The 24,969-nt window shown below is 37.5% G+C and overlaps 1 protein-coding gene across 3 annotated transcripts in view; it reads right to left on the bottom strand.

The window, feature by feature from the left end:
• Positions 1-4,144: 4,144 nt before the first annotated feature.
• Positions 4,145-24,969, bottom strand: part of CUL4A (cullin 4A) — a 40,620-nt gene continuing 19,795 nt past the window's right edge. Inside the window, exons 10-20 of one of the 3 annotated variants that reach the window (XM_082478972.1) lie at positions 24,564-24,682; positions 21,775-21,967; positions 20,258-20,362; positions 18,396-18,506; positions 17,511-17,596; positions 16,385-16,492; positions 15,062-15,175; positions 13,807-13,912; positions 7,106-7,278; positions 6,105-6,257; positions 4,145-5,807 (exon numbers count right to left, since the gene is read on the bottom strand). In XM_082478972.1, the coding sequence (XP_082335098.1) occupies positions 5,712-5,807; positions 6,105-6,257; positions 7,106-7,278; positions 13,807-13,912; positions 15,062-15,175; positions 16,385-16,492; positions 17,511-17,596; positions 18,396-18,506; positions 20,258-20,362; positions 21,775-21,967; positions 24,564-24,682 (1,364 nt within the window). In that variant the 3' untranslated portion in view covers positions 4,145-5,711. Of the gene's footprint in view, positions 5,808-6,104; positions 6,258-7,105; positions 7,279-13,806; positions 13,913-15,061; positions 15,176-16,384; positions 16,493-17,510; positions 17,597-18,395; positions 18,507-20,257; positions 20,363-21,774; positions 21,968-24,563; positions 24,683-24,969 lie in introns of those variants that run through there. The other 2 variants (XM_082478973.1, XM_082478974.1) reach the window with 2 other exon arrangements.

Consider the following 24,969-nt stretch of genomic DNA (forward strand, 5'->3'; position numbering starts at 1 on the left):
GTCAGTTTTGGGTCACCTGTCCTGTCCGCTCCTCCCTGCAGGTGGGACCCCACTATGCTTTTCCGCTTCCGACCCTCCAACGTGGCAAATAACAAAGTTGGTTAGCCTTGGGTGTTATAGCGATAAGTATAAGCAGGAGCCTCTCTGCATCCCATGCCTGGGCATCAGCTATAAACAATTGGTCTTATCACTCTGAGAGAGTGAACATTGTCTGCAAAATATGCTGTTAATTTCAGTAGTTAGAGAGGCCTAGCTAAGAAACGAAGTTACTGAACAAAATTGGTTCTGTTTTACCTCAAACCAGGACAGGGAGGTGGTAGAGAAGCATCAGAAACAGCTTCAGTGAGCAACTAACCCACCTAAGTACTGTATTGCCTCCAGGATCTATTTCTTGCCACTGAGTGTAGAGGCAGTGTAAGGTAAATGCAGTCATCTTGCCTAGAATTAATCCAGTCCCAGCTGTATAAAAGCACTGGAAGTTAATGATCTATTATCTCTGAAGTGACGCATCTATGTATACCTGCGTATACATAAAATCCATGTGTCTTCTCCAAGCCAAAACAGGGACTGCTAATGACTTGTGGTTGCATGGGTAAAATTAATTGCACTTTCACATAGTTTCTGATATTGTCAGATGTTTTTATAATCAAGAGTTTTCAGAAATCCTTTTTTTTTTGAGAAAACTAGAAAAAAAGAGGTGAAGTTAGTCTATCAACATTCTCAGATGTTAGCATAGTAATGAAGATAAGGAGTTCAGGCCATTTGATTGCTTTGTAATTCAATGCTCTTTCTTATCTAAGCTGCTAAGGATATACTTTCTTCATCTGAAACCTCAGAAGTACTCATTTTGCTACTGAAATCCTATTTCTAGTACTATTGGAGAGTGTGCCAATAGCAGGGTGCTTCTGCTTTCTGAAAATGATTGCTATGTCATCCCTCTCATTACAGTGTATGCCAGATTAATCAGCTCTATGACAGAATCATTTATGCTCCCAAGCTGCCTTCATACATTTTTACTTAGAACCAATTTGAAATGCAATTTAGCTACTACCAACTGCTGAAGTCTAGTCCTGTTGCTCTAAACATGATGACCTTTCCCTGACATTTCTTTCAGTTCTCTTGCACTTCCTATTTCCCAAAAACATCCTAGAGAAGTTTATTTGCTCTTCAGGGTAGTTTGGGGATCTGCCTTTTTCAATGTTGCTGCTACAAACAGAAATTTCTTTCTTAATGCTGCCTTTTTATCTGTGCATTTTTAGAGACACAAATGTTTCGGTTTGTTTGCTTTTACCTCCAGCACTTCTACCAATCTTTGTTCTTGCCATGTATTGCCAAAAGCAGAAGTTAGTCAGCTTGAAAAAGGACATAAGGAACATTTCTGGTCAAGTGTTTGAATGAGTCATCTGCAGAGGAGTTGAGGTTAATGGAGGTGGGACATCGTCTGTTCTCATTTTCTGATCCCTGTTTTTGGAACCTGCACCAGGAGTGGAAGGAGGTCTGCGAACAAATTGAAGTCTGCCAGAAAACAAAAGAGAGAGGGAGGCCCAATGTCAGGTTTAAACTTGCTGTGCAGTAGTCTCCCCCCTCTACTGGAAAACTGGTGTCTATAAATTGAAAAGTAACATATGCTTGGATAACTACCAATTAATAGAGAAATTGCATCAAGCAACAATATTGTGGCAGAAAACTGGTAAGTAAAGCACGTAAGGTTATCAGCATATGTTGATCTTACATGCTGTGGATGATTAGCTTACTAAGCCTTTATGGTGGTGTGGAGACTGTACAAAACCCAATCTCTGTGTCATTGTCAGCAGAGATATTACCAGGGTGTCTGTTAGCCTGTTTTCCTAATGAAACAAGTCTTATGCAACCATGTTGGCCATCAGCCTCACAGTTCAATAACTTGTTGGCCAACATCAATCAAACTTGATAGCAGGGTAAGACATAAACAAACATAAAGTTACAGCTTCTGTAAAAGCTGGTATATGGACATCCCAGAGATCCAAGTAAGTGCCATCACCAAGGGAAATGTAGTCCATACCCAGCCCATACGTGTTTTGTTTGGCAGAGCTGCTGCCCAACCAAAGTGCACACAGTTCCAGATTGACCACGGTACACCTCCTGGCCCTGAAGAGCCATGGATACAGAATGGCTGCTTATGGGGAAGAACATAGGAAATACCCACAATATTCAGGAGCTCTTAGTACTGTTCTGCAAAGGCAGAATATTAGCATGGAAGACAGAGTACAGGCTGGGAATTTTTATAAGGAAAGACTTTCCATGAAACATGACTTCATTTTTTCCTGTAGCCTTTTGCTGCATATTATATGACTTCACTGGGTTATTTTCTTTCTGAAGAGACTTGCTAGGAATAGATAACCGAGGTTATAGTACAGAGTCCACTCTCTGCGATGCACCTGCCAAAGATCATAAACCTACAAATAGGCCTGTCTACATAACAAATCAATGCACTAGAGTTGCTTGAAAGGTGTGTAATATTTTTTTTTTTTCAAAGATGTATAGCACAAAGAAAGAAAGAAAGAAGGTGCAGCAGACCAAGGGAGTTACATGATAAACCCAGGTTCGGGTGAAGGAATACAGAGGAAGCTAAAATACAGAACTAAGAAAACAGGACACAAGGAGCAGGCAGGAAGGAGGCTGGTAAGGAGAGCTGTAATTGCCGGAGTTGGGGAGCACCTGCAACTCAGCCATCAGCCTGAATTCTCACATTTGCTTTCCCTCAGGAAACATTGAGCTAGATGACAGGACATCAGATTTAGGAAGATTGCTTTTTAAATACATGTAACATTTGTCTGGATGAGTTATCTGAATGTTTAAGTTAAACTGAGTAAAATTGGAAAGTTTGAAGTTCAATTGGAAGGTTTCGGTAAGATTGGAGAGCCCCTACCTGTATCCCAGGTTCCTGCTGTTATTTTTGTCATTTCGTAGAAGCTGCCACACAATTTGTTCCAAGGACACTGAATTGCCAAGATCCCGGTTTTCAAGACATCTTCTGAATGTAGATGCATTACAGAAGAAATCTGTTACTTTGCTACAGCTTGAAGTCTTCAACACTGGGTGATCTTCCCGGAAGAAACGTTTAGCAATTTGTGCCCTGCGGGCACAATCACACTCAGGGAAGGGGGCGATACGAACCAAACAGCCTGCATCAAACCAACAGCTGGTTGAGACTGGATGCTCAGCCAAATTCTATGACCAGCTATCAAAAGCAGCTATTTTGCTATGAAGAAGTGATTACTATGCTGACTAATAAACTAAGTGCTTACCTGTTTGGTTCAGCACATACCAAATCTCAGGAAGAAAAATTTGAGTAAATAAAATTAAAAATGAGGACCTGAGAAAAAGAGAGTCACAATCATCTGGCTTGTCAATCTCTCCCATAGCTTTTGATCCTCTGAAGCCATTTTCAGACCCATTTGGGAGAGTAAAAATCTTCAGAGGTCATGACATTCTTTGTAGGTTTGGGGGTAAGAGGATGGGTGGAGATCAGCAGCTAGATAAAGGCTGAGCTTCCAATGCTCCCACGAGCAGAAAGCCATAACTAAGCAGAAAACCCCTCTGCCATAGTGCTGCTTGAGGTTATTTGCGGGGGGATGATGAGTAGAGGACCAAGGTCATGCATCACAAAAAGACAGGCTTCATTATTTCCACTGCTCATGGAACAACTCATTTTTAATGGCCATACCAGCGTAATTTAGCCAAAGAGTTCTACTCTACGGCAATTAAGAAAGACTGCACGTCTTGGCACTTTTAATCAATTAATATCGCTTCATAAGGCAGAACCATTTCAGTCATCTTCACTATAACAACACTGCTTTTAATCTATTGTTTAAAGCCATTGAACCAGGCAATTTAGGTTCAGAAAGGGAAGGTGGTACACATTCACTGCTTGGTATCAGTTATTGCATACTACTGCCAACTTTCTGGGTGGATGTAGCCTCTGGCTATTACACTTCTATGAGGCACGTATTACTTTTTGTTTTAAAAGTCTAATAAGATGGATCTGATCAGCTTCCATATGCATAGAAAGTGAATTAATTACAAGGTGAATGGTGTAATTAGCACTAAAGAACAAACTGCACAAATAAACTGAAGTGCCACATTCTCACAAAGGCTAAGAAACTAATAAGCATCAAATATTTTATTTGCATTAACTGAAGATTCAAATATTAAAATAAGTCTACATTAAATTACAATATTAAATATGTTTTAAATACAATAAACTAAATGTGTTTAGTTTCTAAACACAAAGGGAACAAAAATAATTCAGAAGAATGCAATACAATTAATGACACCAGATGACAGAACAAGGACTTTAATAAGTAAATCCACAAGATGTCAACTCTTAGCAATGTTTACTTTAAGAAGAGGTGGTAGCCTTTTAATTGATGCACAAAACCCATGTTACATAAACTTAGTAAGGTATCTCTCAAGAAAATATTGCTCAGTTAAATTCTCATTTATGCCATGATCAAAACTCCTTTGGTAGCTCTTTTTCAGAATGAAAAACACCAGTATGCAAATCCGGAAAATAAACAGTCTTGTAAGTATTACCACAAAAGGTGTCTTCCTTATAGTTACAATTATCTAACAATCTACAGTGTCTTTCATTCTTTAATTCAAATCAACTTACATATATACAATACGTAACAAAGTACTCACAAAATCCTTAGTCTTTCAAGACAAAAAACTATGCTTTCACAATATCAAGACCATAAAAGTCTTTTTTTTAAAAAAGGTTTTGTTTGTTGGGTTTTTTTTTTGGGTTTTTTTTTTTGGTTTTTTTTTTTTTTTTTTTAAGTGGAGCACGCTGTACAGTAGGTTCCCTGCATATTATTTTCAAGGCAAAACTAAATGTTACGGCAATTACATCAATGGTGATAAACACCATTTGCCCCAAAATGAGGTAGGGCCTCTTTGACTCAGATCTAATCTTTGCCACCCAAGTCAGCCGAAGTAGTAATAAAATAATAATCCATCTCTTAGCTAAATAACCCAACAACTCACTACACACATGAATGCAGTTGTCCTCTTGGCACTTCAAGGATCCCACTTCGAAACCTGATTTATCCAAACCAGACTGAAGTTTATAATCATTTGAAAGAAAATTAATTAAACACAAGTTTAAGGGTTTTCATGGTGTATAATTTCAAAAATTCAGTGTATTTCAACAACACTGCTTATACATAAGCGTTCATCAATTAAGGGGTTTTAAAAAATTACCCAAGTTGTCATTGTAGCTAAAGAATGCAGCATATAGGGTCTTTATGGATGCTGTTAGGAACACATAAACAAAGAAACCAGACTTGCATCCATCACAGAAGTATTTCTCACACAGGTAATTTTACCTTTCCATCCAACTTCAATGACAGCGTTAAACACAACTGTAAAACTACATTTTGAAGAACTTAAAAGAACTAAAGAGTAACTAAAAGAAATAAAAACATGACATTTAAAATTTTTAAGGAGTCTTGACAAGGATGATCAATTAACATGTCATTTTGCTTCTCTTCCACAGCAGTGCATGCAGCTGGTTGAATAATATACATCAACCTGAAATCTGCTAAAAGGAAAGTCTGGAACAGCACAGGTATTCGGTGTCCTGAAGATATATGTGGATGATTTTGGTTTGTGTTTGGTGTTCTTTTTTTTTTTTTTTTTTTTTAATAAGTAAAAGTATTTCATCCCCATTATGCAACATAGTGGTACTGATTGGGGTTATCTTTGTCTCTCTCCATATAGTCTCTGTCAATGAGAGATTCGATCCTTTTTTTCAAGTCTCCAGGCTACAAGAAAAGATGAGATTAGTAAAGCAGTTAAAAAAATATATTTGCATTTATATTACATTTTGAAAAAATAGGACTAACAGCTACATAAGAAAATGTGCCATAGTAAATTTCTAAATATAATTTCCTACTGATACTCTGTCTTATTTCTGTTCACACACTCATTTTAATACCTTAATCTTTGTATTTGATTCAGACATATTTCACATTTCTTACTCTTATGGAGCAGCTGAATGGAAAAATATATTACATATTTTTAGATAATCCTAGGATGGTTTGAAAAACAAAATCAGTTACCTTTACGGGAAATTTCAGTTGATTATACAATTCAGAAACAAGAAGATTATGACCAAGAGTCTTTCTCATCTTCATTATTCGTACAATAGCCGCATCAATCTGATATTGCCTGTCTTGAAATACTCTTTCAGTTGTGCTGACCTGCTCCTCAACCTGAAGAACAATACAACACCACAAATCATATCACCTTTTATTGCTATTATTTTATCAATTATATTTCTATAGTTAATCTTTCCAACAAAATGAAACTCATATAGCCTTATTCATCTTTAAGACAGATGCATGCAGTACTGCATGCTAAAAACTAAGTGATCCTGAAGTGTATTGCTAAAGCAAGCCAAAGATAAAATTAAGGATCATGTAAAGAAAAACATAACGCATATCTTATTTTAAAGCTTTGATAAATTAAACTAAATCTTAAAAAATAACTTCAGATTTTTGAGAGAACACATAACAGTTTGACAAATACAGTAGTCTTCTGTATCAAATTGCTCAACTCCAATTTTACTTTCAGGAATTTTAATATGCAAAGGCAAAAAGGAAACAACTCTGTTAATTAAAACACATCACCTTGTGTCAAGAATTGGGATTCAAGTACAACAGAGACATCCACTGCAAAACCAGGGACAAACCTGACTTTAGTAAGTCTCTTACGCACTAAATAAAGAAAAGAAGTGACATGGCGACGTTTGATTCAGCCATACCATGAAAACTTCTAAGATGGACTGAAACATGTACAAGATCCTATCCATTTAACATATAGGCATTTAAATTTGCAAGCACAGGAAGGAACCTGAGTTGTTTTTCAATTTCAGTGAGTTTGAAACCTCTTCATTGCCTCTGTGAGTCATCATGACTACAAAAAAAAAAAATTAAACACCTGTTTCCTTTGTCCATATGCAAAAATTATGAGAGGAAATGCAGAGATTCTCTCTCTCCACGTGGGATGTGTGGATAAACAGTTAACATAAACAGGATGAATGCAAAAAGTAAATACATACTGTTTCTTTCATTTGGATTTGGTTGATCTTTATTCTAAATAATTTATGCTTGAAATCACCATTAAAGATGAATTTATCTCCATCTTCTACATCCTTGCCTTTTGGATTTTTAATCAATACTCGTGCTTTTCCACAAGCTAAAGACTGCAAGGTTCTTCTTAATTCACTGTCCTCTGTGAAGAAGTTCAAAGTATGGGAGAAAGCAGAACAAAACATTAACACAAAGAGTTTTATGTGATTAATCTAGAAAGACAATAGAAAAGTTACTGGGTTTATGTTAATACCTTCTTCCAGCTAAGTTCTAGTTAGGTAATAACTTACAGCCTTCAAACTTGGTCTCACATCTTTCACAGGTAAGCGCTGAGAGCATACACAGAATTGTGCATGTCAGGAAGACAGATGGACTCAGGCTTATCTCAGCGAGCTTTCTATCCACAAGTAGTTTCAGAAAAGATTTCACATTAACATGAGTCTGGTTTTATTGTTTTAGTTTTGTTTGGTAGTAAAAGGACTTTAGAAGGAAAAAAAATTCATCGCTATTTTTAACAGACACCAGAAAATATATAATAAAGTAAAAAAAAACCAACAACACAAAAACCCAGAAGTCTAAACTGATAGGAAGATGTTTTGTGAGAAGGCAGTGCTGACAGCTATTAGAGTCACAAACTTCCCCCTCAAGAGGAAAGTAGTAGAAACAAGTGGGTGAGGAAAATCTCTAGTAAGATTTAAAGCTAAAAGCATTTGGACAAGTAGACAAAATGAGGTCTAAAACATTATAATAATTATGTTGCAAAGTCTTGTATCAAGATTTTGCATTAAAACAGCCTCCGCAGTCTCTAGAATACTTTTATTCACAATATAAAGTTACCACCAAATGTGTCAGATCTGCTGAACAGAGTTTCAGTCTAAAAATTGAAAGGTTTTGCAATCTAGTGCTGAAGTGCAGTCTAGCTGAGTAAGAGATTAACGCTATTATTATTTCTAAAATACTTTAACAAAAAAGGAACAGGTCACTCTGTGTGAAAGTTAAACTTCCATCTGTTTTACGATTACTAAAAAAAAAAAAAAAAAAAAAAAACACACCTTCAAACCACATGGACTAAACAGGCATTTATGATGTTTCACACTTTTTGGGTGTTTCACCTTCAGTAAATGCAGATTGTTGAATTGTGTTTTTGTCCAAACAAAGGATGCTGTTAAAAACACTCAATATACTTTGAAGCTTTGCTTCTGCCCTGCATGCTAATTTGCAGGTTACAGTATGCCAAAGGGAAGGAATCTGCAATTAGCTATCAATCACTGAAGTAAAAGCAAAAACTAGAGCTCCTAGAGGCTTTCTTGATAATAAGAAAGGCAGGTAAAACTACAGAGTATAATTGCACCGCACATGAAGGTTGAACACATGATGGTTACCAAAGAGAAGGCAACCATTATTTCTCCGAGTAACAGTTTATACATTTTCTAAATGTAGTAATGTACCAAGGACAATCTCATCTCTTTAAACAGACTGGTGATAATTTATTGTTACGGTGACTGGAAAACACAAGTTCCAACCATGGCCAATTAATACAGATGAAGACAATGATATCCTAAAAGGGCAGAAATCCACGTGATATTTTGATTGGGTTTTTTCAGTAATGTGGTAATTGCCTATGAAGTACTCTTCTACTTAGCACGAAGAAAATTTATGTGAGTGTGACTTTTTTACTCCCAAAACTGTATGTATTTTGTGTTAGATAACAATGGAATATACAGATACAACAGAAAAAGTCTGAAATACACATAGAGACCAGTTGCCCAACCTGTTTCAATACCCAGGGGTTTTGATATCCAGATACCCACTTACTTTAAGTGAAAGACATTTACAAAACTAACTTGTAATACCGTGAACACAGCAATGTAGCTAATACTGAAGCTGCATAAATGAATAAATGTCTGGACAGCAGAACCACAGAATATATCATATTTGCCTCTGTAAAAATAGAGAGTAGATAATGAATGTATGAAAGAAATATTAAAGAACTGGAACTCTGGCTGTTGCTGTCCTATCCCTGCCAAGCGCAACACCGAACACAGGTTGTATTTTGTGAAAGCGCTTGCTTTAGCAACTGAAAGTTTAAGTCATACTATCGTACTAGTTTCTGCCATACTGATTGGTCATTTCTTTATGATACCATCAGTGTAATTCTTGAGTGACACAAACAAGTATTTATCTGACTGCCTCTATCTTCCCCTGTAGTCAGCAAGGGAACTGAGGAGACACGACCGGTAGACCTGAGGAAGCGCCGTGGAAGCACTGCTAAAGCTGCTTCAACAGGAGAAAGAAGAGTATCAAACTTGCCAAACAGATTTTTATTACACTGGAAAATCCCAAATGCTTCACATATCATTCCAGTGCATTATTTATCATGTTTATTATAGTAAGAGGTCCACAGGAACACGTTAAATAAGCAGAATATAACTTATGATCACCCTTATGGTATTCTCAATTAAAAATCAATGTACATGCAAGAAATTGGGGGCTGACTCAATTTGAGTTGATTTGATGCTTGAGAATTAGCGCTTTAAGGCCTGCCATTAATTTTAGGCAGTTTACTCTGTTTCAGTCGAGAACAACTACATTATATGTTATATGGATTGGATCAAAATGTCTGCCTCACCCAACACAGGTTCGTTGACTTGGCTAGTTAACAGATGAAGAAGGCAAAAGGTGCCTGAATTCTTGTGCTATGAGAGCTAGTGAATTCACTATTCACTGTCTCGAAGCCAGTCATAATTCTGCAGACTATTGTATTTCCTCCTTTTCACCTCTCTCCAAACTATCATGCCCCAGGTTTAAGAGATTAACTCTCCATCCTCTGCATGGGAACCGTTTGATAATGCCCATATTTCTTCTTCATGTTTCTTTTTCCTTATCTAATTCTACTATATACCTTTAGAGATGGCACAACCTGCAATTTATGAAGTATCCAAACACAAGCACACCAAAGCATGATGGTGTTTTCTGCTTTCTTCTCAATAACTTCTCCAGAATTTACCACTGATCACTGATGAACTTTCAGTTGATGTTTTCAAAGGACACAATGACTGCACAACTTCATTCCTGAGCAGATGTCTAATAAAGCCAATCTCTGATGTGTGGTTAAGGTTATTTCCCCACTACAGACATCCTTACATTCAAGACCGGATGCAATTTGATCTCTTAATTGTTCAACAGTGTGAGATTCTTTTTAAACCTTTTCAGGAGTTTCAGATTTGACCGTCCTAATGAACCAGCATCAAATTCTGTCACATCAGTATTCACCTTCTTCAGGTCTTTAATGACTATGTTAAATAATACCTGGGGATCACAAATACAAGCTTCCTTTCACTATGAAATCTACCCATTAATTTCTGCCTGTTGTTTTCTGCCTTTTAACCATTATTCACCCCTAGGAGGAACCTCCCTCTCAAAGCCATGAAAACTTATTTTATTTTAAAGCTTGTGAGGAGCCCTTATCAAGAACTTTCTAAAACCCAAGTGCACGATTATGATGGTGCATATGCTTGCCAACTCCCTCAAAGGCCTTGAAAGGGCAATTATGCATGGCATAAATCATGCTGGCTCTTCCCTAATATACACTCAGCCATAAGCCTACCAGTTCTGTTCTTCAGTCCTGCTATCCTGCAGTAATCTGCAGAATTACTCCATGAAAAAAAATTAAAATAATAGCATTGCTCTTGTCACTGGCCATTCTTATTGCACCAAGGCTCACTTAAATTATAAACTAAACAGACTAATTCAGTATTTATATTAGAAAGCACCTGTAAAGCTTCTGGGTGAATACTACTAGTTGTTGGTGGTGTAATTTACCGTCTGATTTACTGACTTATTCTAAACCCTTTACTGACACTTCAACTTGCAATATTTTATTCTGCCCTATGGCATAGGCATGGTTGTCTGCACTTTTCTGCATTAAACACCAATGTGCATAGACTGGGTAACACCTCATAATAAGGTCTCAACATAAATACATGTTAGTTAAATAAAAACTGCACAAGGCTTCCACCACCACCCAGAACGAGCTGGCACACATGAACACCAAAGTAAAGCAATCCCTCCGAGTTGGGAGGTTCAGTATCCTTTTCAGTGTTAATTTAGAACTGAAGAACAGGCACCCTGGGTCAGCACGTCCATCTACCTGAGCATCCTGTCTCTGGCAGTGGCCACGAGGAGGTGAGCACAGGGCAGCATATAAGAACAAAGCTATATATTAGCTCTACATTTCCTTGCTCTTCCTCCTCTCCTCATCCTACTGCCCTTTAAATCTCCAATAATTTAGGGCTCAGGGACTTCCTTAGCCAGAAGTGGTTTCTATGCATTGAGAAACCTTCAGTGTTTTGCTCTTCCCTGAACCTGTCTCCTTGATTTCTGTAAACTTCCAGCTTTTACAACAAGCTGTTTAGTTTTCACTGTGTGCTCATTTCATTTTATGCCCTCTAGCGTTTTTTTGAGTAAGAAAACAAATCCCTACTCACCGATTTCTGTTTACCTTATGGTCTATTCAGTTTAGTCCTAGCACACTTAGCTGTCTTCATAAAGAACTGTCCCACATCTTCCATCTTTATTCCCATTCTCTGAACTCTTCTTGGATCTACTGTATTATTTTTAGATGGTGGAGGGAGAAGTTTGATAAACCTGACAGACTTTCTAAAACATTTTAGCGTTCCAGCAACTTCTCTCCCTTTGAATTTAAATGGAGCCCATCCATCTTGTCCAGGTTCCCTCTATTCCAAAGGCTTTCCTACTTCCTAATAAATCTAGACCCTCTTCCATACATCATTTTTCAAGCATACACTGGAATTCTCCTTGTCTGTCTAGCCCTGCACATGGTGTTTAGAACATTTAGAAACAGTTTCTATGGCAACCCTAACAGCCAAGTTTTGCCCTCCAGGGTTTCTACCATGTCCAATATTATTTGTATCCATGAGCTAGGACCTCTGGTTCATCCAGGTCGCTCTCTGAGAACCTGGCTGTCAGCACCTCTGCCCTTAGCGGTCAATTCACCAAGCAGCTGCATCACAAATTCAGCTACTTTTTCTAATAACTGAATCTCTGTTCCTTTCCAACTAGCCAGGATACCACCCTTCAGCAGGGTACTGCTGAGTGAAAGGATCATCCATAGCAGGAGGCAGGAAGGGCGCACTGTGGGACCTATTTCCAAGATAATTTCAGGCCATAAGAGTTTTCTCTCCTTTAGAAGTAGGGAGACTGCTACATGGGAATGGAACCTCTCTAAAGCAGCTCCAAGTGCCTCATGTCAGTAGAGCCTGGGAAGACAGATTTTGTTATCCATTCTGGCCCCACAGAACCCCATAGACCATGAACTGTCCTTATTACCTGCATTCCTGCACTATTTCCCCATAGGGGAGAGAAACACAGACGTGGCGCTCAGTGCAATTACATAACATAATATAGATAGCTCCCAACTATCAATCAGTTCTATCCAGCTGCCTTAAAAACATTCTACCGAAATCCTTTCTATTGTGCTATAATGGAATGGATTTCTGTGCAGCAGATATTATCTGTTGCTGTCAGGCAGTCAGAATGCCAGCTCCGAGGTACAGCGATACAAGACGAGAAAGCAGCATCTGGATCAGGCTTGCATGAACTTATGTTTGATCTGTAACCATTGTACTCTGATCTATGAGCCTCTCTGGACTATTCTGATGCTTATCATTCACACGGGCATGAGTTTTCTTCAGCTCCCTTAGCATTAATAGAGCAGATGACTAAGCAACCTGAAGCTTTGAGGCTGAAAAGTTGGAGCACCTGGGCCGCACTGCCTTCTGCAACACATCATTCTGCCACAGGGGTTCTTGATATGCTCGTTTTACAGTACTTTAGTAAATATATTTACAATATTTTAGTACTTGTGCATGTTTATACACAAATACTTTTGCAGCAGTTGCTGTATTGGGTTGATCTTAAGATTGAACATGTGAAGGGCTACTGGGTATGACGTGCTGGTTGATGCAGAAGTTCCAGAGAGTAAAGAGATGATACCATTATCCTTCTTAATGCCAGTGGCTGCAACTATTTCAAGGAAGTGAAAAAATTCAAAAGAAATCACCCAAGAGCATAAGAACACAGAAGGCAGATACCGCACGTGGTTAAAAAGAAAACTACACTTTTCCTCAGTTTGCTTTGTCCTTTCTGCCTTCAGGTTTCAAGTGCAGAGGGAGACAGCTACAAAGTATGCACCCTACAGGACACTGCTCTTCCTAACAAATCAGACCTATGGTAAATAGGGCACTCCAGCAACAGTAGTGGAAAACAGGTGGGCAAGTTCTCAGAACAGTTCAACTGAAAATACTCTCTAGCATCACCCCAAAATGAGAGCATTCTACAACAGATTATTTTCAAAATAGAGTATCTGAAACTGTAATGGAAAAATAATCTGTACACACAACAGTCTATCACCACTTGAATTTTAAGAATTGCAACGACACATTTTGTAAATCTAATAGGTTGTTCATAGCTACACTAGGAAGTATCAGCAGTGTGTTTTCCTCACCTCTTTTGGTGTCTATATACTATTGACTCATAGAGTTTGTCCTAATGATCGTGGCAAATTTCTTAAAATCAGGGCTTTACAAAACAAATTATAATTAGCAATCACTTGATGAATAAATTTAGAATCAAAAAGTATTCTTCCTACCTACACCAGTGGCCATTTTAATTTCTTCAAAACTGAATTCATCTCCTTCATTAAACATAAGCAACACTAATGTCTGAAAGAGTGAAACTTGAAATTCTTTCTTTCCCTAAAAAAGAAATATCAAATAATTAGAATTGTATCCTGCAAATCTGACAAGTTACAGAAGCTATACATTTTTTTTTCTGCTTCTAGAAGAAATGTGCATTTTAGAATGCCTAGCACACAGAAGAATCTGCCTGAATGCAGTATCGAGGAAACAGGATATTTTTAAAACCTCCTTTTTTTGCTCCTCAGTAGCAATGCAGCACACAGCAGAAGCTCATTAGAATGGGTTTGTATTTACTTCATATCATTTACTTCATTTTCATTACAATATATTTAATTGTGGCTTTGGCACCAATCAATAACAAATCTTTTCATACTTCATCCAAGTTTCATTTTATAGAGATGAGCAAACTAATACAAAAGAATTCTTGGCATTGGAACAAATATGAAAGAAACAAAAGATAATTCTGGTTTACTATAATATAGTGACAGTATTATCGGTAGCAGAATGTTTGTACAAACAGGAAAGGAAAAGGAAATAAAGAACTCCAACTCTTCAGACAGCTGTAAACAATTCTGTCAATCAAAAACCACAAACTTACCCATCTTACTGTTATGTAATGCCTAAACCTCTAAGTTTCATATTCATTATGAGGTAGTAAAAGAACTAGATTTTTGTTTTGTTGGGGTCTCTGCTCTGGCTCAATTAAGCTGCATTATTAGCAAGATATTCCATGAGACAAACCAAAACCACATTAAGAAACAATGTGGTATTTAAGACTTAAATAATCCAACAAGCATTTAAATTTTAACCACTAACACCCTTCAGACTCTTTTTGCATCAGCAAAGCATTCTAAAAGTGTCACCAGCATTTCCATGATAAAAATAATCCCATACTAAAAATGAAAAGATGGTGCATTTTTTTTCCTTTCAATAATTTCCTGCTTTATTACAATTTTCTTTGTTTGAATGAGCAACAATTCCCAAACAAACACAAACGTTACCTAAAGGCATCACATTGTTGTCTTCTGTTAGCTAGGTAGTATTTCAGTTTAATTATCAAAAGCCTACTTTCTATACAAAATAACAGTATTGAATTGTGATTGTTTCTCCACAAAAATGTTACTACCTTTATAAAAAATACATTACTAGTTTCCAAATAATTGACTTAAATTTTATCCCAACAGGCTAGGCATGAAACAAACTTACTTCCTTAAATTCTGCCTTTAGGACAGCATGCCCTAAAGTGGTCTGCCACTGAAGCTTTCGACCACTGTGTTTTCCCAGGTAAAAGGTTTTAAATACCTCTTGAAGCTTTATCATCTGTAAAGCAAAGGGAGAAAAAGTGTTAGACCAGTGCAGTGTTGCCAGATGACTTCACACATGTAATTTCTTAAGTCCTCCTCAACAGTGTTTCATAATAAGTGTTTTTGTGTGAAAACGTAAATCCAAAGACCAAAATTCTGCTCAAGTACACTGGTACTATTATGCACAAAAGAAAGCCTCAATTCAAGTATAACTTTTTATTTCCTCCCCCCTCCTTTTTTTTTTTTTTGTTTGCTTTAAATAAAAGTAAAATAAACCCCCTGTAAAGGATTTTAAACTTCAGAAATAAATACCGGTTTTGTCTTGGACTTTGAATCTGTCCAAGAAACCACAGGACAAAAAGCATACAACTCCCACCTATACACTGACTATTACCATCTGTTCCAAAGTTTTCCCTTTAGTTCGTCCTATACAGATTCAAGTCTGATTCCAGTACTTTATACCCTCTTATTTCCAAGTAAGATGTTTTTAACTCTCCATTTTCATGACACGTTGCTCAGGTTGGATCCATCTGAAGTAGTCTGCTACTGAGGAAAAGATGCCACAGGAGCAAAAGCACAAAAGCTTCCACGTCTTCTGAACTGAATGGGAACCTCGCTACTACCTTTGGCCTCTGAAATGCTTCCCACACTTCAGATCAAGCAAGGTATTGCAGGAAATAGGACTCTAAATACATATTTCAACTTAAATCACTACTGATAGGAGCTTTGCAAAAATCTCTTAACTTGGAAGCAATCTTTTTTCAGGCAAATGCCATTTAAATTCAGGGGCGAGTTTTGTGAGACACATTGCAGGGAACAGAAGAAGGATCTTACAGAAAAAAAACAATATTTAGTAACATAACTATTTGCTAGATCAAAATGCCTAACCAATGTAGTTAAAGATTGACTAAATTAAGGTGAACTGTTCCATTTTAAACTTTTAAGTGCTTGACTGCAAAGTTAAATAGAACACTGATTTTATTTTAATACTAATTTTAGATTAGTATTATTATTATTAAGGTAAAAAAATATTAAACAAATACCACAAAAGAGTGGATTTTATCTACTACATTTCATTTTTTGCAATTTTTGAATATTTAAAATGAGATCAACCTCTAAAATATCTCACAGAAAAAACATTAAATGAAGGCATTAGTTCACCCTACGATAGTGATTATGATTCCACTCTATAAAGCACATTTAGAAGGAGAATTCAAACACTAACCTCTGAATTCAAGTGGACTTCCATAGGTGTATAAGTTGGCCAATATCCCATAGTTAATATATTTACTGTCAAGTCTATATTTCCTGGGTCACTTTGGTTCTGCATATACTAAAACACAAGAGACCAAAAAAAAAAAAAAAAAAAATTCAAGTATACTGTTTGCATGCTACATTAGAAAATATATATACTTAAATCAGAAGTTTAAAGTTTTTAGAATAACAAAAAAAATTCTACAGGCCACATCCTAGGTTAGACATAGTCTACCAAGATTTTGAATTTCATGAGTATTTATTGCTCCCATCCCCAATTTCAAAATATGGCAAGCGATTGGAAGTAAAAAGAAAAATACAACATGCCTTGAAGTATCCTAGACCACTGTCTTTACAGGGTATTAAGGTCAAAGGAGCTTCAATCACACACAAATAAAGCAAAAGAAAAGCTTTTGATCGGAAGCCAGGGCAAGAACTGTAAGATCAAAAGGATCCCCTGGGACTTCCATGTCTGTTAGACAACACATTTTCTTACACTTTGAGCCAGCCAAGCCAGGCTGCAAAGTCTGGGTCAGAAAAGTTACTACAGTATTTTATTACAGGAGCAAGAGTCCTGGGTCAGATCTCTACCCTGGTATCCGGTCTTCAATAAGGCCCCAAAACAGGTACTTAGGGAGAAGTGCTACAGCAGGGTAAGCACATACAGTATTTCCTCCAAGCATTCCCTTGGTTACCAACAGGTTGGAAGCTTTGGAGCTGAGATACATGGTTTCCGAGCACTTAACAGCCTTCAGGGAGTTTCTCTAGTGCAGGTCATTCACAAGGAGTTCATCAGAGCAGCAACAATTTACAGTATGGACTTTAAAGGATGTCAGACAACTAAATTACTATGTGTTATTTAGACTGTAATTTACTTAAAAAGGAATCAAATAAAACTGTAAACTAAGATTATCTCTGAAAAGTTATGCAATAAATAAATTCTGTTCTATAAATAGAACTATAAATAGACTGTTACTATGATTGGGACCTGCTCAAAAGCTGTTTAATTTTATTTTAGCTTAATTGAAGGTATAACACTATTAAGTGCTTCCCCATCACTACTGAAAATTTAGCACACAAACAGAAGCTAAATGTACCTGCTTAAACTGAACCATGACATCTTTTGACAGTTCCATGTCCTTGAACATGCCCTCCAGTTTGCTGGTAAAAGCAGCGCCACATTCTGTCACACGAATTAAAGCAAAGATCCCACGATTACAAAGAAGCACGGAACAAGCAATAGAGGTTTAACCTGAGACATTGAACCAGATTTGCCAGGGTTCAGAGCACCCACAACTAGGTACATGTTTTAAGGGTTTTGTTCCTCTAGGTACATTAAATGAACCAATCACATATCTAAGAGGTCAGCCCAATGGTTCTCGCTGAGCACAATGAAAGTTGCTGGACAGTGTCCACAGGAGAGCCATGAGGATGATCCGAGGGCTGGAGCACCTCCCCTATGAGGAGAGGCTGAAAGACTTGGAGCTGTTCAGCCTGGAGAAGAGAAGGCTCCGGGGAGATCTTATTGCGGCCTTCCAGTACCTAAAGGGGGCCTACAGGAGAGCTGAGGAAGGACTTTTTACTAGGGCATGTAGTGATAGGATGAGGGCGAATAGCTTTAAACTAGAAGAGGGCAGGTTCAGATTGAACATTAGGAAGAAGTTTTTCATTTTAAGGGTGGTAAGGCACTGGCACAGGTTGCCCAGAGAGGTTGTTGAGGCCGCATCCCTGGAGATGTTCAAGGCCAGGCTGGACGTGGCCTTGGGCAGCCTGGTCTAGTGAGAGGTGTACCTGCCTATGGCAGGGGGGTTGGAACTCGGTGATCTTTAAGGTTCTTTCCAACCTAAACCATTCTATGATTCTATGATATGCTCAGCTGTTACTTAATATCTGGCTTGTCACTTCTTAAAGCATGAGAAAATAAGGATTCCAATTTACATGCCAAAAAGTAATAAAAATTTAACACATCTGAAGATGCCTACCATGTTTAAGCTTTGACAACATGGACTTCTCAGCATCTACTGATGCACTTTTTCCAACCAGCAGTCTTTTGGCCAAGTCTTTCTTATAAAATGCCTCAAACACATCTTTACCTGTATGGAAATTGAAACAAAAATAAAGTACAACTGAAATCATACATTCTATTTGCATCATTGCACTTCAGGTTTGTGACACAAGCCTTTCTCACGACATGTAGATCAGCAAAACAATATTCACTGAACAACAGTGAAGAAAAACATGTAGACAACTTGTTCTTTTTATATTTTAATTATTTCCTTCACATATTTTGCAAAATTTTTACTTTTCTTTCTTTCTTTTTTCTTCCTTAGGAACATGGGCTGCCTTGTATTTCCCATTGGATCAGCTGCAAATCACATGAAATTATTCTGGGGTCCAGAAGAACTTTCTCCCTCCAGTGGTCTGATTTATTAAAATTTAAAAAAGAAAAGAAAAGGGGGTCCTATGTATTAAAGAAATTGCCTTTAAAAGCCTAAGGTGAAGAAAAATTGACAGAAGTCTTCTCACATTGTTTGCCAATAGCCTTTTGAAACAAAGAAATCATACAGGCACCCACAAGCTTTCACATCTTAAACCAGAGCTTCCACAAATCTTTTCTATTGATAGTGAAAAGATACTGGCAAGTTGTTTCAGTTTTAAGAGGAAAAAATTCACTGTAACTCAAGGCACTATTTGTACTGCCTACAGTAGCCCCTCCTAATTCCTTGTGAACACCTTCCAGTATAGCGATTCCTCTGACAGTCCTCTTCCTCCTTCATCCTGCACTCTGGTAAAATGCTGTTTCATGAAGCAGTGTCAAGATACTATTGAAAAGTCCAACGCCCAGAAACTAACTACTAATTATCATCTGCTCTTAAAAGGACTCTTACGCACTAGATAGCTCAAAATAAATTTATACTTTTAGCTCAGTACTAGAGAAAGACGAAGTTTCAGATTAACAGAAATTAATCTCTTAGGCCAACAAGTCGCCAGTGATACTGTTTTCATTCACCGTCTCCATACAATGCCCTTTGCATTTGACAAAAATCATGATGCAAATTGTATTACTTTATAACTGATTTCTTGTCTGCTTTTCTACTATATTGTACTTGGTTTGGTTTTTATGAGGAAAGAACACCACAGATCTCAGAACAAATTAATACAGAATTGGGTAGTTCCTGCTTATTCCACTGCCGCCCAGGATACTCATCCCACTTCCCTCAAAGCAGTGACCATGCATCTCTATTAGACTCAACCACTTTTTTTTTTTTTCTGATAATCAACCTAGCAAAAAATTCTCCTAACACATTCAAGGGTTTCACTCAGATAGGGAGTGCATACATAAGGGAAGTGCATTTCAAAGGCAGTAACACAGCAATAACATTTTATTACATCATTCTGAGCCTGCCTCTGTGTTCATTCTCAGTCATAACGAGAAAAGACAAGTCATTAGTTGCTGGGTTTTCGAGTACTTTGCAACTACAACACACTGAGGTGGACAAGGAAGAGAAAAATCTGAACTAACCTTTCTGTTGTCAGAGAAGAGGTTGTGGTTACAGATACAGTTAATTTATGTGGAAAAAAACCTTCCACCAACAGCTCTAACTCTTATGTCTCCACTCAGACTGTACAAGACCTGTAATTTGCCAGTCTCCACAGAACAAGTTTGTCCTCCCTGCTGTGCTTTATTTTATTGTGCTCCTTCAGATGTAAGGCAACCTGAATTTAAGACCAAGTCTAGCAGAAACTCGTGCTAAAAAAGATCTCTTACATTCAGAGGAATACAGTTCTGCTAGTAGCAGGAAAACATTTATAATTGCATCGACTGTCAACAGATATTTCTTACCATGAATGAATCTAAATATGATCATGATTTTGTCAAGGATTCTTTCCAGCTCTTCATCTGTTGCTTCTTTATTACCAGCTCTTAACTTGGAATCCACATATTTTGCTACAAACAAATAAAACAGTTTAACAGCTTAAAAAAAAAAATCTAAAATCACCAACTTAAGCACCTCCCACTTGAAATATTACTATACATTAAAATATAGGATAAGTGCTAAAATTTCTATTTTCTGTTTTCCCATCCCTATGTTCAGTGGAATGACAAAGCCCTACTATACTAGTGCCATAATGGAAAAATATCACAAAAAGGAACCATCCAAGAAAAAAAAAAAAAACACTGTAAAATTATTATAATTAATGCATTAAAAGTTCTCACATTTTGCGTTATAGCCATAGCAAGCACATTACTTGTTGAAAGACAATGTTTTGGAAGTGTACAATGCATATGAATGTATTTTATGAGAAACAGAAACAAACAACAGAGGACTATATTTTTGTAGACCTTTACCATGTCCCTCACTCTCCTTGTTAGAAGTATACCAAAATTTAAACAGAAGCAATGCTTTCAAGTTAGTAGCTTCAGAATGCCAGAGATAAGGTTAAGCCATGAGTTTATCTAAGTATTTATTAAGCGACATTAGTATCCTTATACAACCTTCAAGGAAACCCTTGCAGTAGCTGAAACGCCACAATCCACAAACGACACCAGCCCGTATCATGGCTTTAACCTCTATAACTAGGTTGTGCAATTTGTCCTATATAAAGTTAGTTTTAGAAGGAAGCCACAAAATAAGTTGAATGAAGGCAAAAGAACTAACAGAGTTAAAAAAAAAACCAAACAACAACCTAGGAGTGGGATCCTCTCCTGGTGTAAAATGCCACAGCTCCAGTGGCTGCAGGCAAAACAGAGTCAGAACAGTTTTTGCCAGACCAGGAATAAACCCAGTAACAGTATTTTTTAAGATGTTTTCATTATTTCTCCTCTTAATAAGCACTAGTTCCCCCTTCAAGCTAATGACGTTTTTTCCCCTCTGTTAAAGCTCCTTGAATCTGAAGGCTTTAAAATTGTTCTCCCAACTACAGCCTTCAAGGCAGATGGACTGTAATTACTCCTTTCTGAGATATCTGTAACATCCAAAGAACTCCTCTACTACCACAATTAAAAACAGTTCCCTTTTTTTGCCACAACTACTCTTCCCCCTAACCAGTTACTATACTCGTAGCATTAGCATTATGCTCTCTGAGCAGTTGTTAGAACCAGGCACCGTGCAGGAAGCAGAGCACAGGGACAGCAGAAGTTGGCATGCTCCGTCAGAACACCACGCACACACCTAACAGCACACCCAAGCTTTTTGATCCAGCAATGCTCCCAGATTCACTTTTGCCTCATATCCCAAAAACAAGCCTCCTAAAGCAGAATGCGTACTGCATCACTATTGCACTAGCACACTCAGCAGCGTTATCTTATCATGCTTTCTATAGATTTTTGAAATATTTTACAGAAAAATATTTGTGTACCTATCAATTCTGCAGGCTTATTTGGTCTCTTGTTGATAAATGTTTCAAAGGACTCCTTCATCAAGTTTATAAATTTTTCATTTTTCTGAAAGCACACTTCTATGATATGGTCCACTTTATCCTTAAAATCTAGTAGCTCTTGCACCATATCCTTGTCTTTTTCAGGATTAACCACTATTGTTGTCCCAAAGTTCTGTAAAACAAACACTTTTGATAATAAAATACTTTAGAGTGCTAACTATCTCCCCCAACAGACACAGGTACCCTTATAAAAATTTATCATTAGAAAGAATTTTTTTTTTTTTTTTTTTTTTTTTTTTTTTTTACAGGGCTACTTATGTGACTTCAAGTTTTCAAAAAGTGAGATGCATTGAAATTTAAAATAAAAACCCAGACACACATTAATGGATTTCAAACATTAGTGTTTGATTTAAAGATTATATACATTTAAGACAAAAGCTAAAAAAAAAACCACAGTAGACATGACTGTATGATGTGCAAGTTTACAGTTAGATATAGTACTACATGATTCATGTAAAAGAAATTATATGGATACTGTCTCAGAAATGTTAAGTGTAATGGAAAAATTTGCACTCTTCCTTAAATCCACTGAAGAGCTCTATTGATGGAACAGGTGGTGAAAATTCAACTGCTGCTCATCACTACAAGATTTCTCTTTCAGCAAGGGCTTAAAAGCAAAAGAACCTATCTGACTTGCAATAAAACAAAACTTTCCCATTTGCAAGAAGCAGCCACAGACTTGACTTGCTTTTCTTGTTCCTTCATCTATTATCTTAAAGTCAGAGACACAATACCATTTCTCTAGTGAGCCAAAATATCCTGTAAGGGAGGATTTTAACCTATCGGACAACTTACAATTGCTTAGTAACACAGATCAGTGCCCTAGACAGAATGACCAGTTTTCCAAGGTGAGAAAGAGGAACATCTGCACAGTAACAGCAGAATAGTATTCAACTGGTGTGTTTTCATCAAATAAAGTACGTTAGCCACAGCAACAGTCAAAGAGAGACAGGGAAATCCCTCCCAAACCTCAGAACTTCCACTTCAATATCTAATTATCCACTGTGAACCTTCTCAAGTAACATTTCAGAGTGAAGCAAGACAAACACAAGGCTGCCCAAGGTCCTTATATTCAACGTGTCTATCACAGAATGGTTTGGGCTGGAAGGAACCTCTGAAGATCATCTAGTCCATCATATCTTACACTTAGCACAATTTCCCCTTCATTAACAGCATTTGGACATCTCACAGTCTCCATCAGTTACGTTCATAAATTGCAGGGCATTCCCCCATTCTACAAATGGCAAACTGAGATATAGAAAGCAAAGTGGCACCTCTGAAATCATAAAAAGGTGACTACAGTAGAGCACAGACCTTTACTCCAGTAACTCGACACGCTATCTGCGCTTTTTCTTACACTGCCTCACAAGATAAAAGTTCTTGAAGCCTCATTTTAATGCATTCTGTCATACAGAATGTTTGAAAGGAGATTTACCGACACTACAGAAAATGGTTTCTAGCTTTTTGAGTCTGTAAAAAAATTATTATAAACAAAGCCATACAAGGTCTGATTCTGTGATACATAAGGTATGATAAGCCAATTTAACAACTTGCTGCTGTGAGAGGTGAGGTTCTGGTCCTCCCTCCCTTATTTTCCTACCTGTCCTGAACTGCTTCTTTCCTTGGGCCAGCACCAGGACTTTTCTGTGAGCCTCTTTATCTCACTAAACCTGGCCTAAAACTGACCTTGCCCAGGTACTGTGTTAAACAGATCACAAAAGAGTCTATGGAGTGGCAGGCAATGCAAGGGTTAAGTCAGGATCTAGGAGCAAGGAAAATGAAAGATTATTCCTTCTCTGCCACAGCAAGCTGTTCAATTGGCCTAGCTGCCTGTGCCACAGGCTGCACATGGGGACACTGGATGACACCCTACGGAGCAAACTCCGCCTTGGTTCTGGGGGTGGAGTGGAGACTATGTCCTACTCATGTGGGCTGTGCACTGGTTTGCCATGCAGAGCTCCAGACATGGGCGTGCAGGAAATGCACCTCTGAAACTAACCAATGTTGTGCGCTTAGTCCTCAAGGTTGATGAACACACGGGTGATTCAGGGAGAACTACCACTTTGGGAATTATCAGCTCTAGAGAGAAATACCTTCTGTCAAGCTTTGCTGCTTTCATCTTGCAAGAGCACCAGGGTGACATTCTCTGGGGCGGCGTACCACATGCATATTATGCCTTGCAAAAAAAACCTGAAGCATCTAAATAGGACTTTGATGATGGTTTATTTTCAAGAGCAGTATTCCATTCAAAATAGGTTAAACATTCATCAGCATTGCTGTAGGCTGGTTACACCTAGCCCTGCTAACCTGCAGTAGAATAGCTACATTCTGATGTTCTACTGATTTTGCAGATATGTAAACAGTTGAGTGTATTTGCAGGAAAACACATCACTTGGTACAAACCAGCATAATCTAAACACATGTGCATGTGGCTCTATTTAAAAGCAAATCAAACCAAAATACCTTCTTGTATAATGTTGAAACCTACAAGGAAAGCAATTTCCAAGAAGAAATTTAAAGCCAAAACTTAAGTGTTGCTGTTTCTCATTGTGTGACTTTTAATGGAGGGGAAAACACTGACATGCCTCCCCATATTTGCTTAAAACAGGATTTTGATGCATACACCTACATATTATTCTTGGTTTTGATAGAAGAAATATATGATAACAGCATAAAATTTTTACATTAGTAAGAGGTCTTTGAAATACCTTGATGTATTCGCTCCAGTGTTGTAAAAGGATCTGCTGCCCACCTTTTACCCGGCTGAACAGCTGGTACATCTGGGTCAAATCTGATATTCTATTTTCATCGAGCAGGTTATCAAGTCCTGAAAAAAAGAAATTGAAGAAAGAGGGAACTTGAATACAGTTGAATAAATACAGTTAGAAATACGTTGGAAAAATCTCTATGAAATACATCAAAAGAAAAGACCCTCCAGCGTGCTTAAAAAGTATGAACTTTTTAAGACTAAATTCCTGAAAGCAAAGTGATAAGCTCAGGGTTAACATGTCCCCATCTTTAAACTGACTGAAATGATTTATGGCATAATATTTTAAAACTATTTCAACTGAAGTACTTTCCCAACAAGGTGTTGACTGTAAGACTTTTGCAGAA

This window comes from Vanellus vanellus (assembly GCF_965231255.1).
Source record: "Vanellus vanellus genome assembly, chromosome: 1".
Taxonomy (NCBI): Eukaryota; Metazoa; Chordata; class Aves; order Charadriiformes; family Charadriidae; genus Vanellus; species Vanellus vanellus.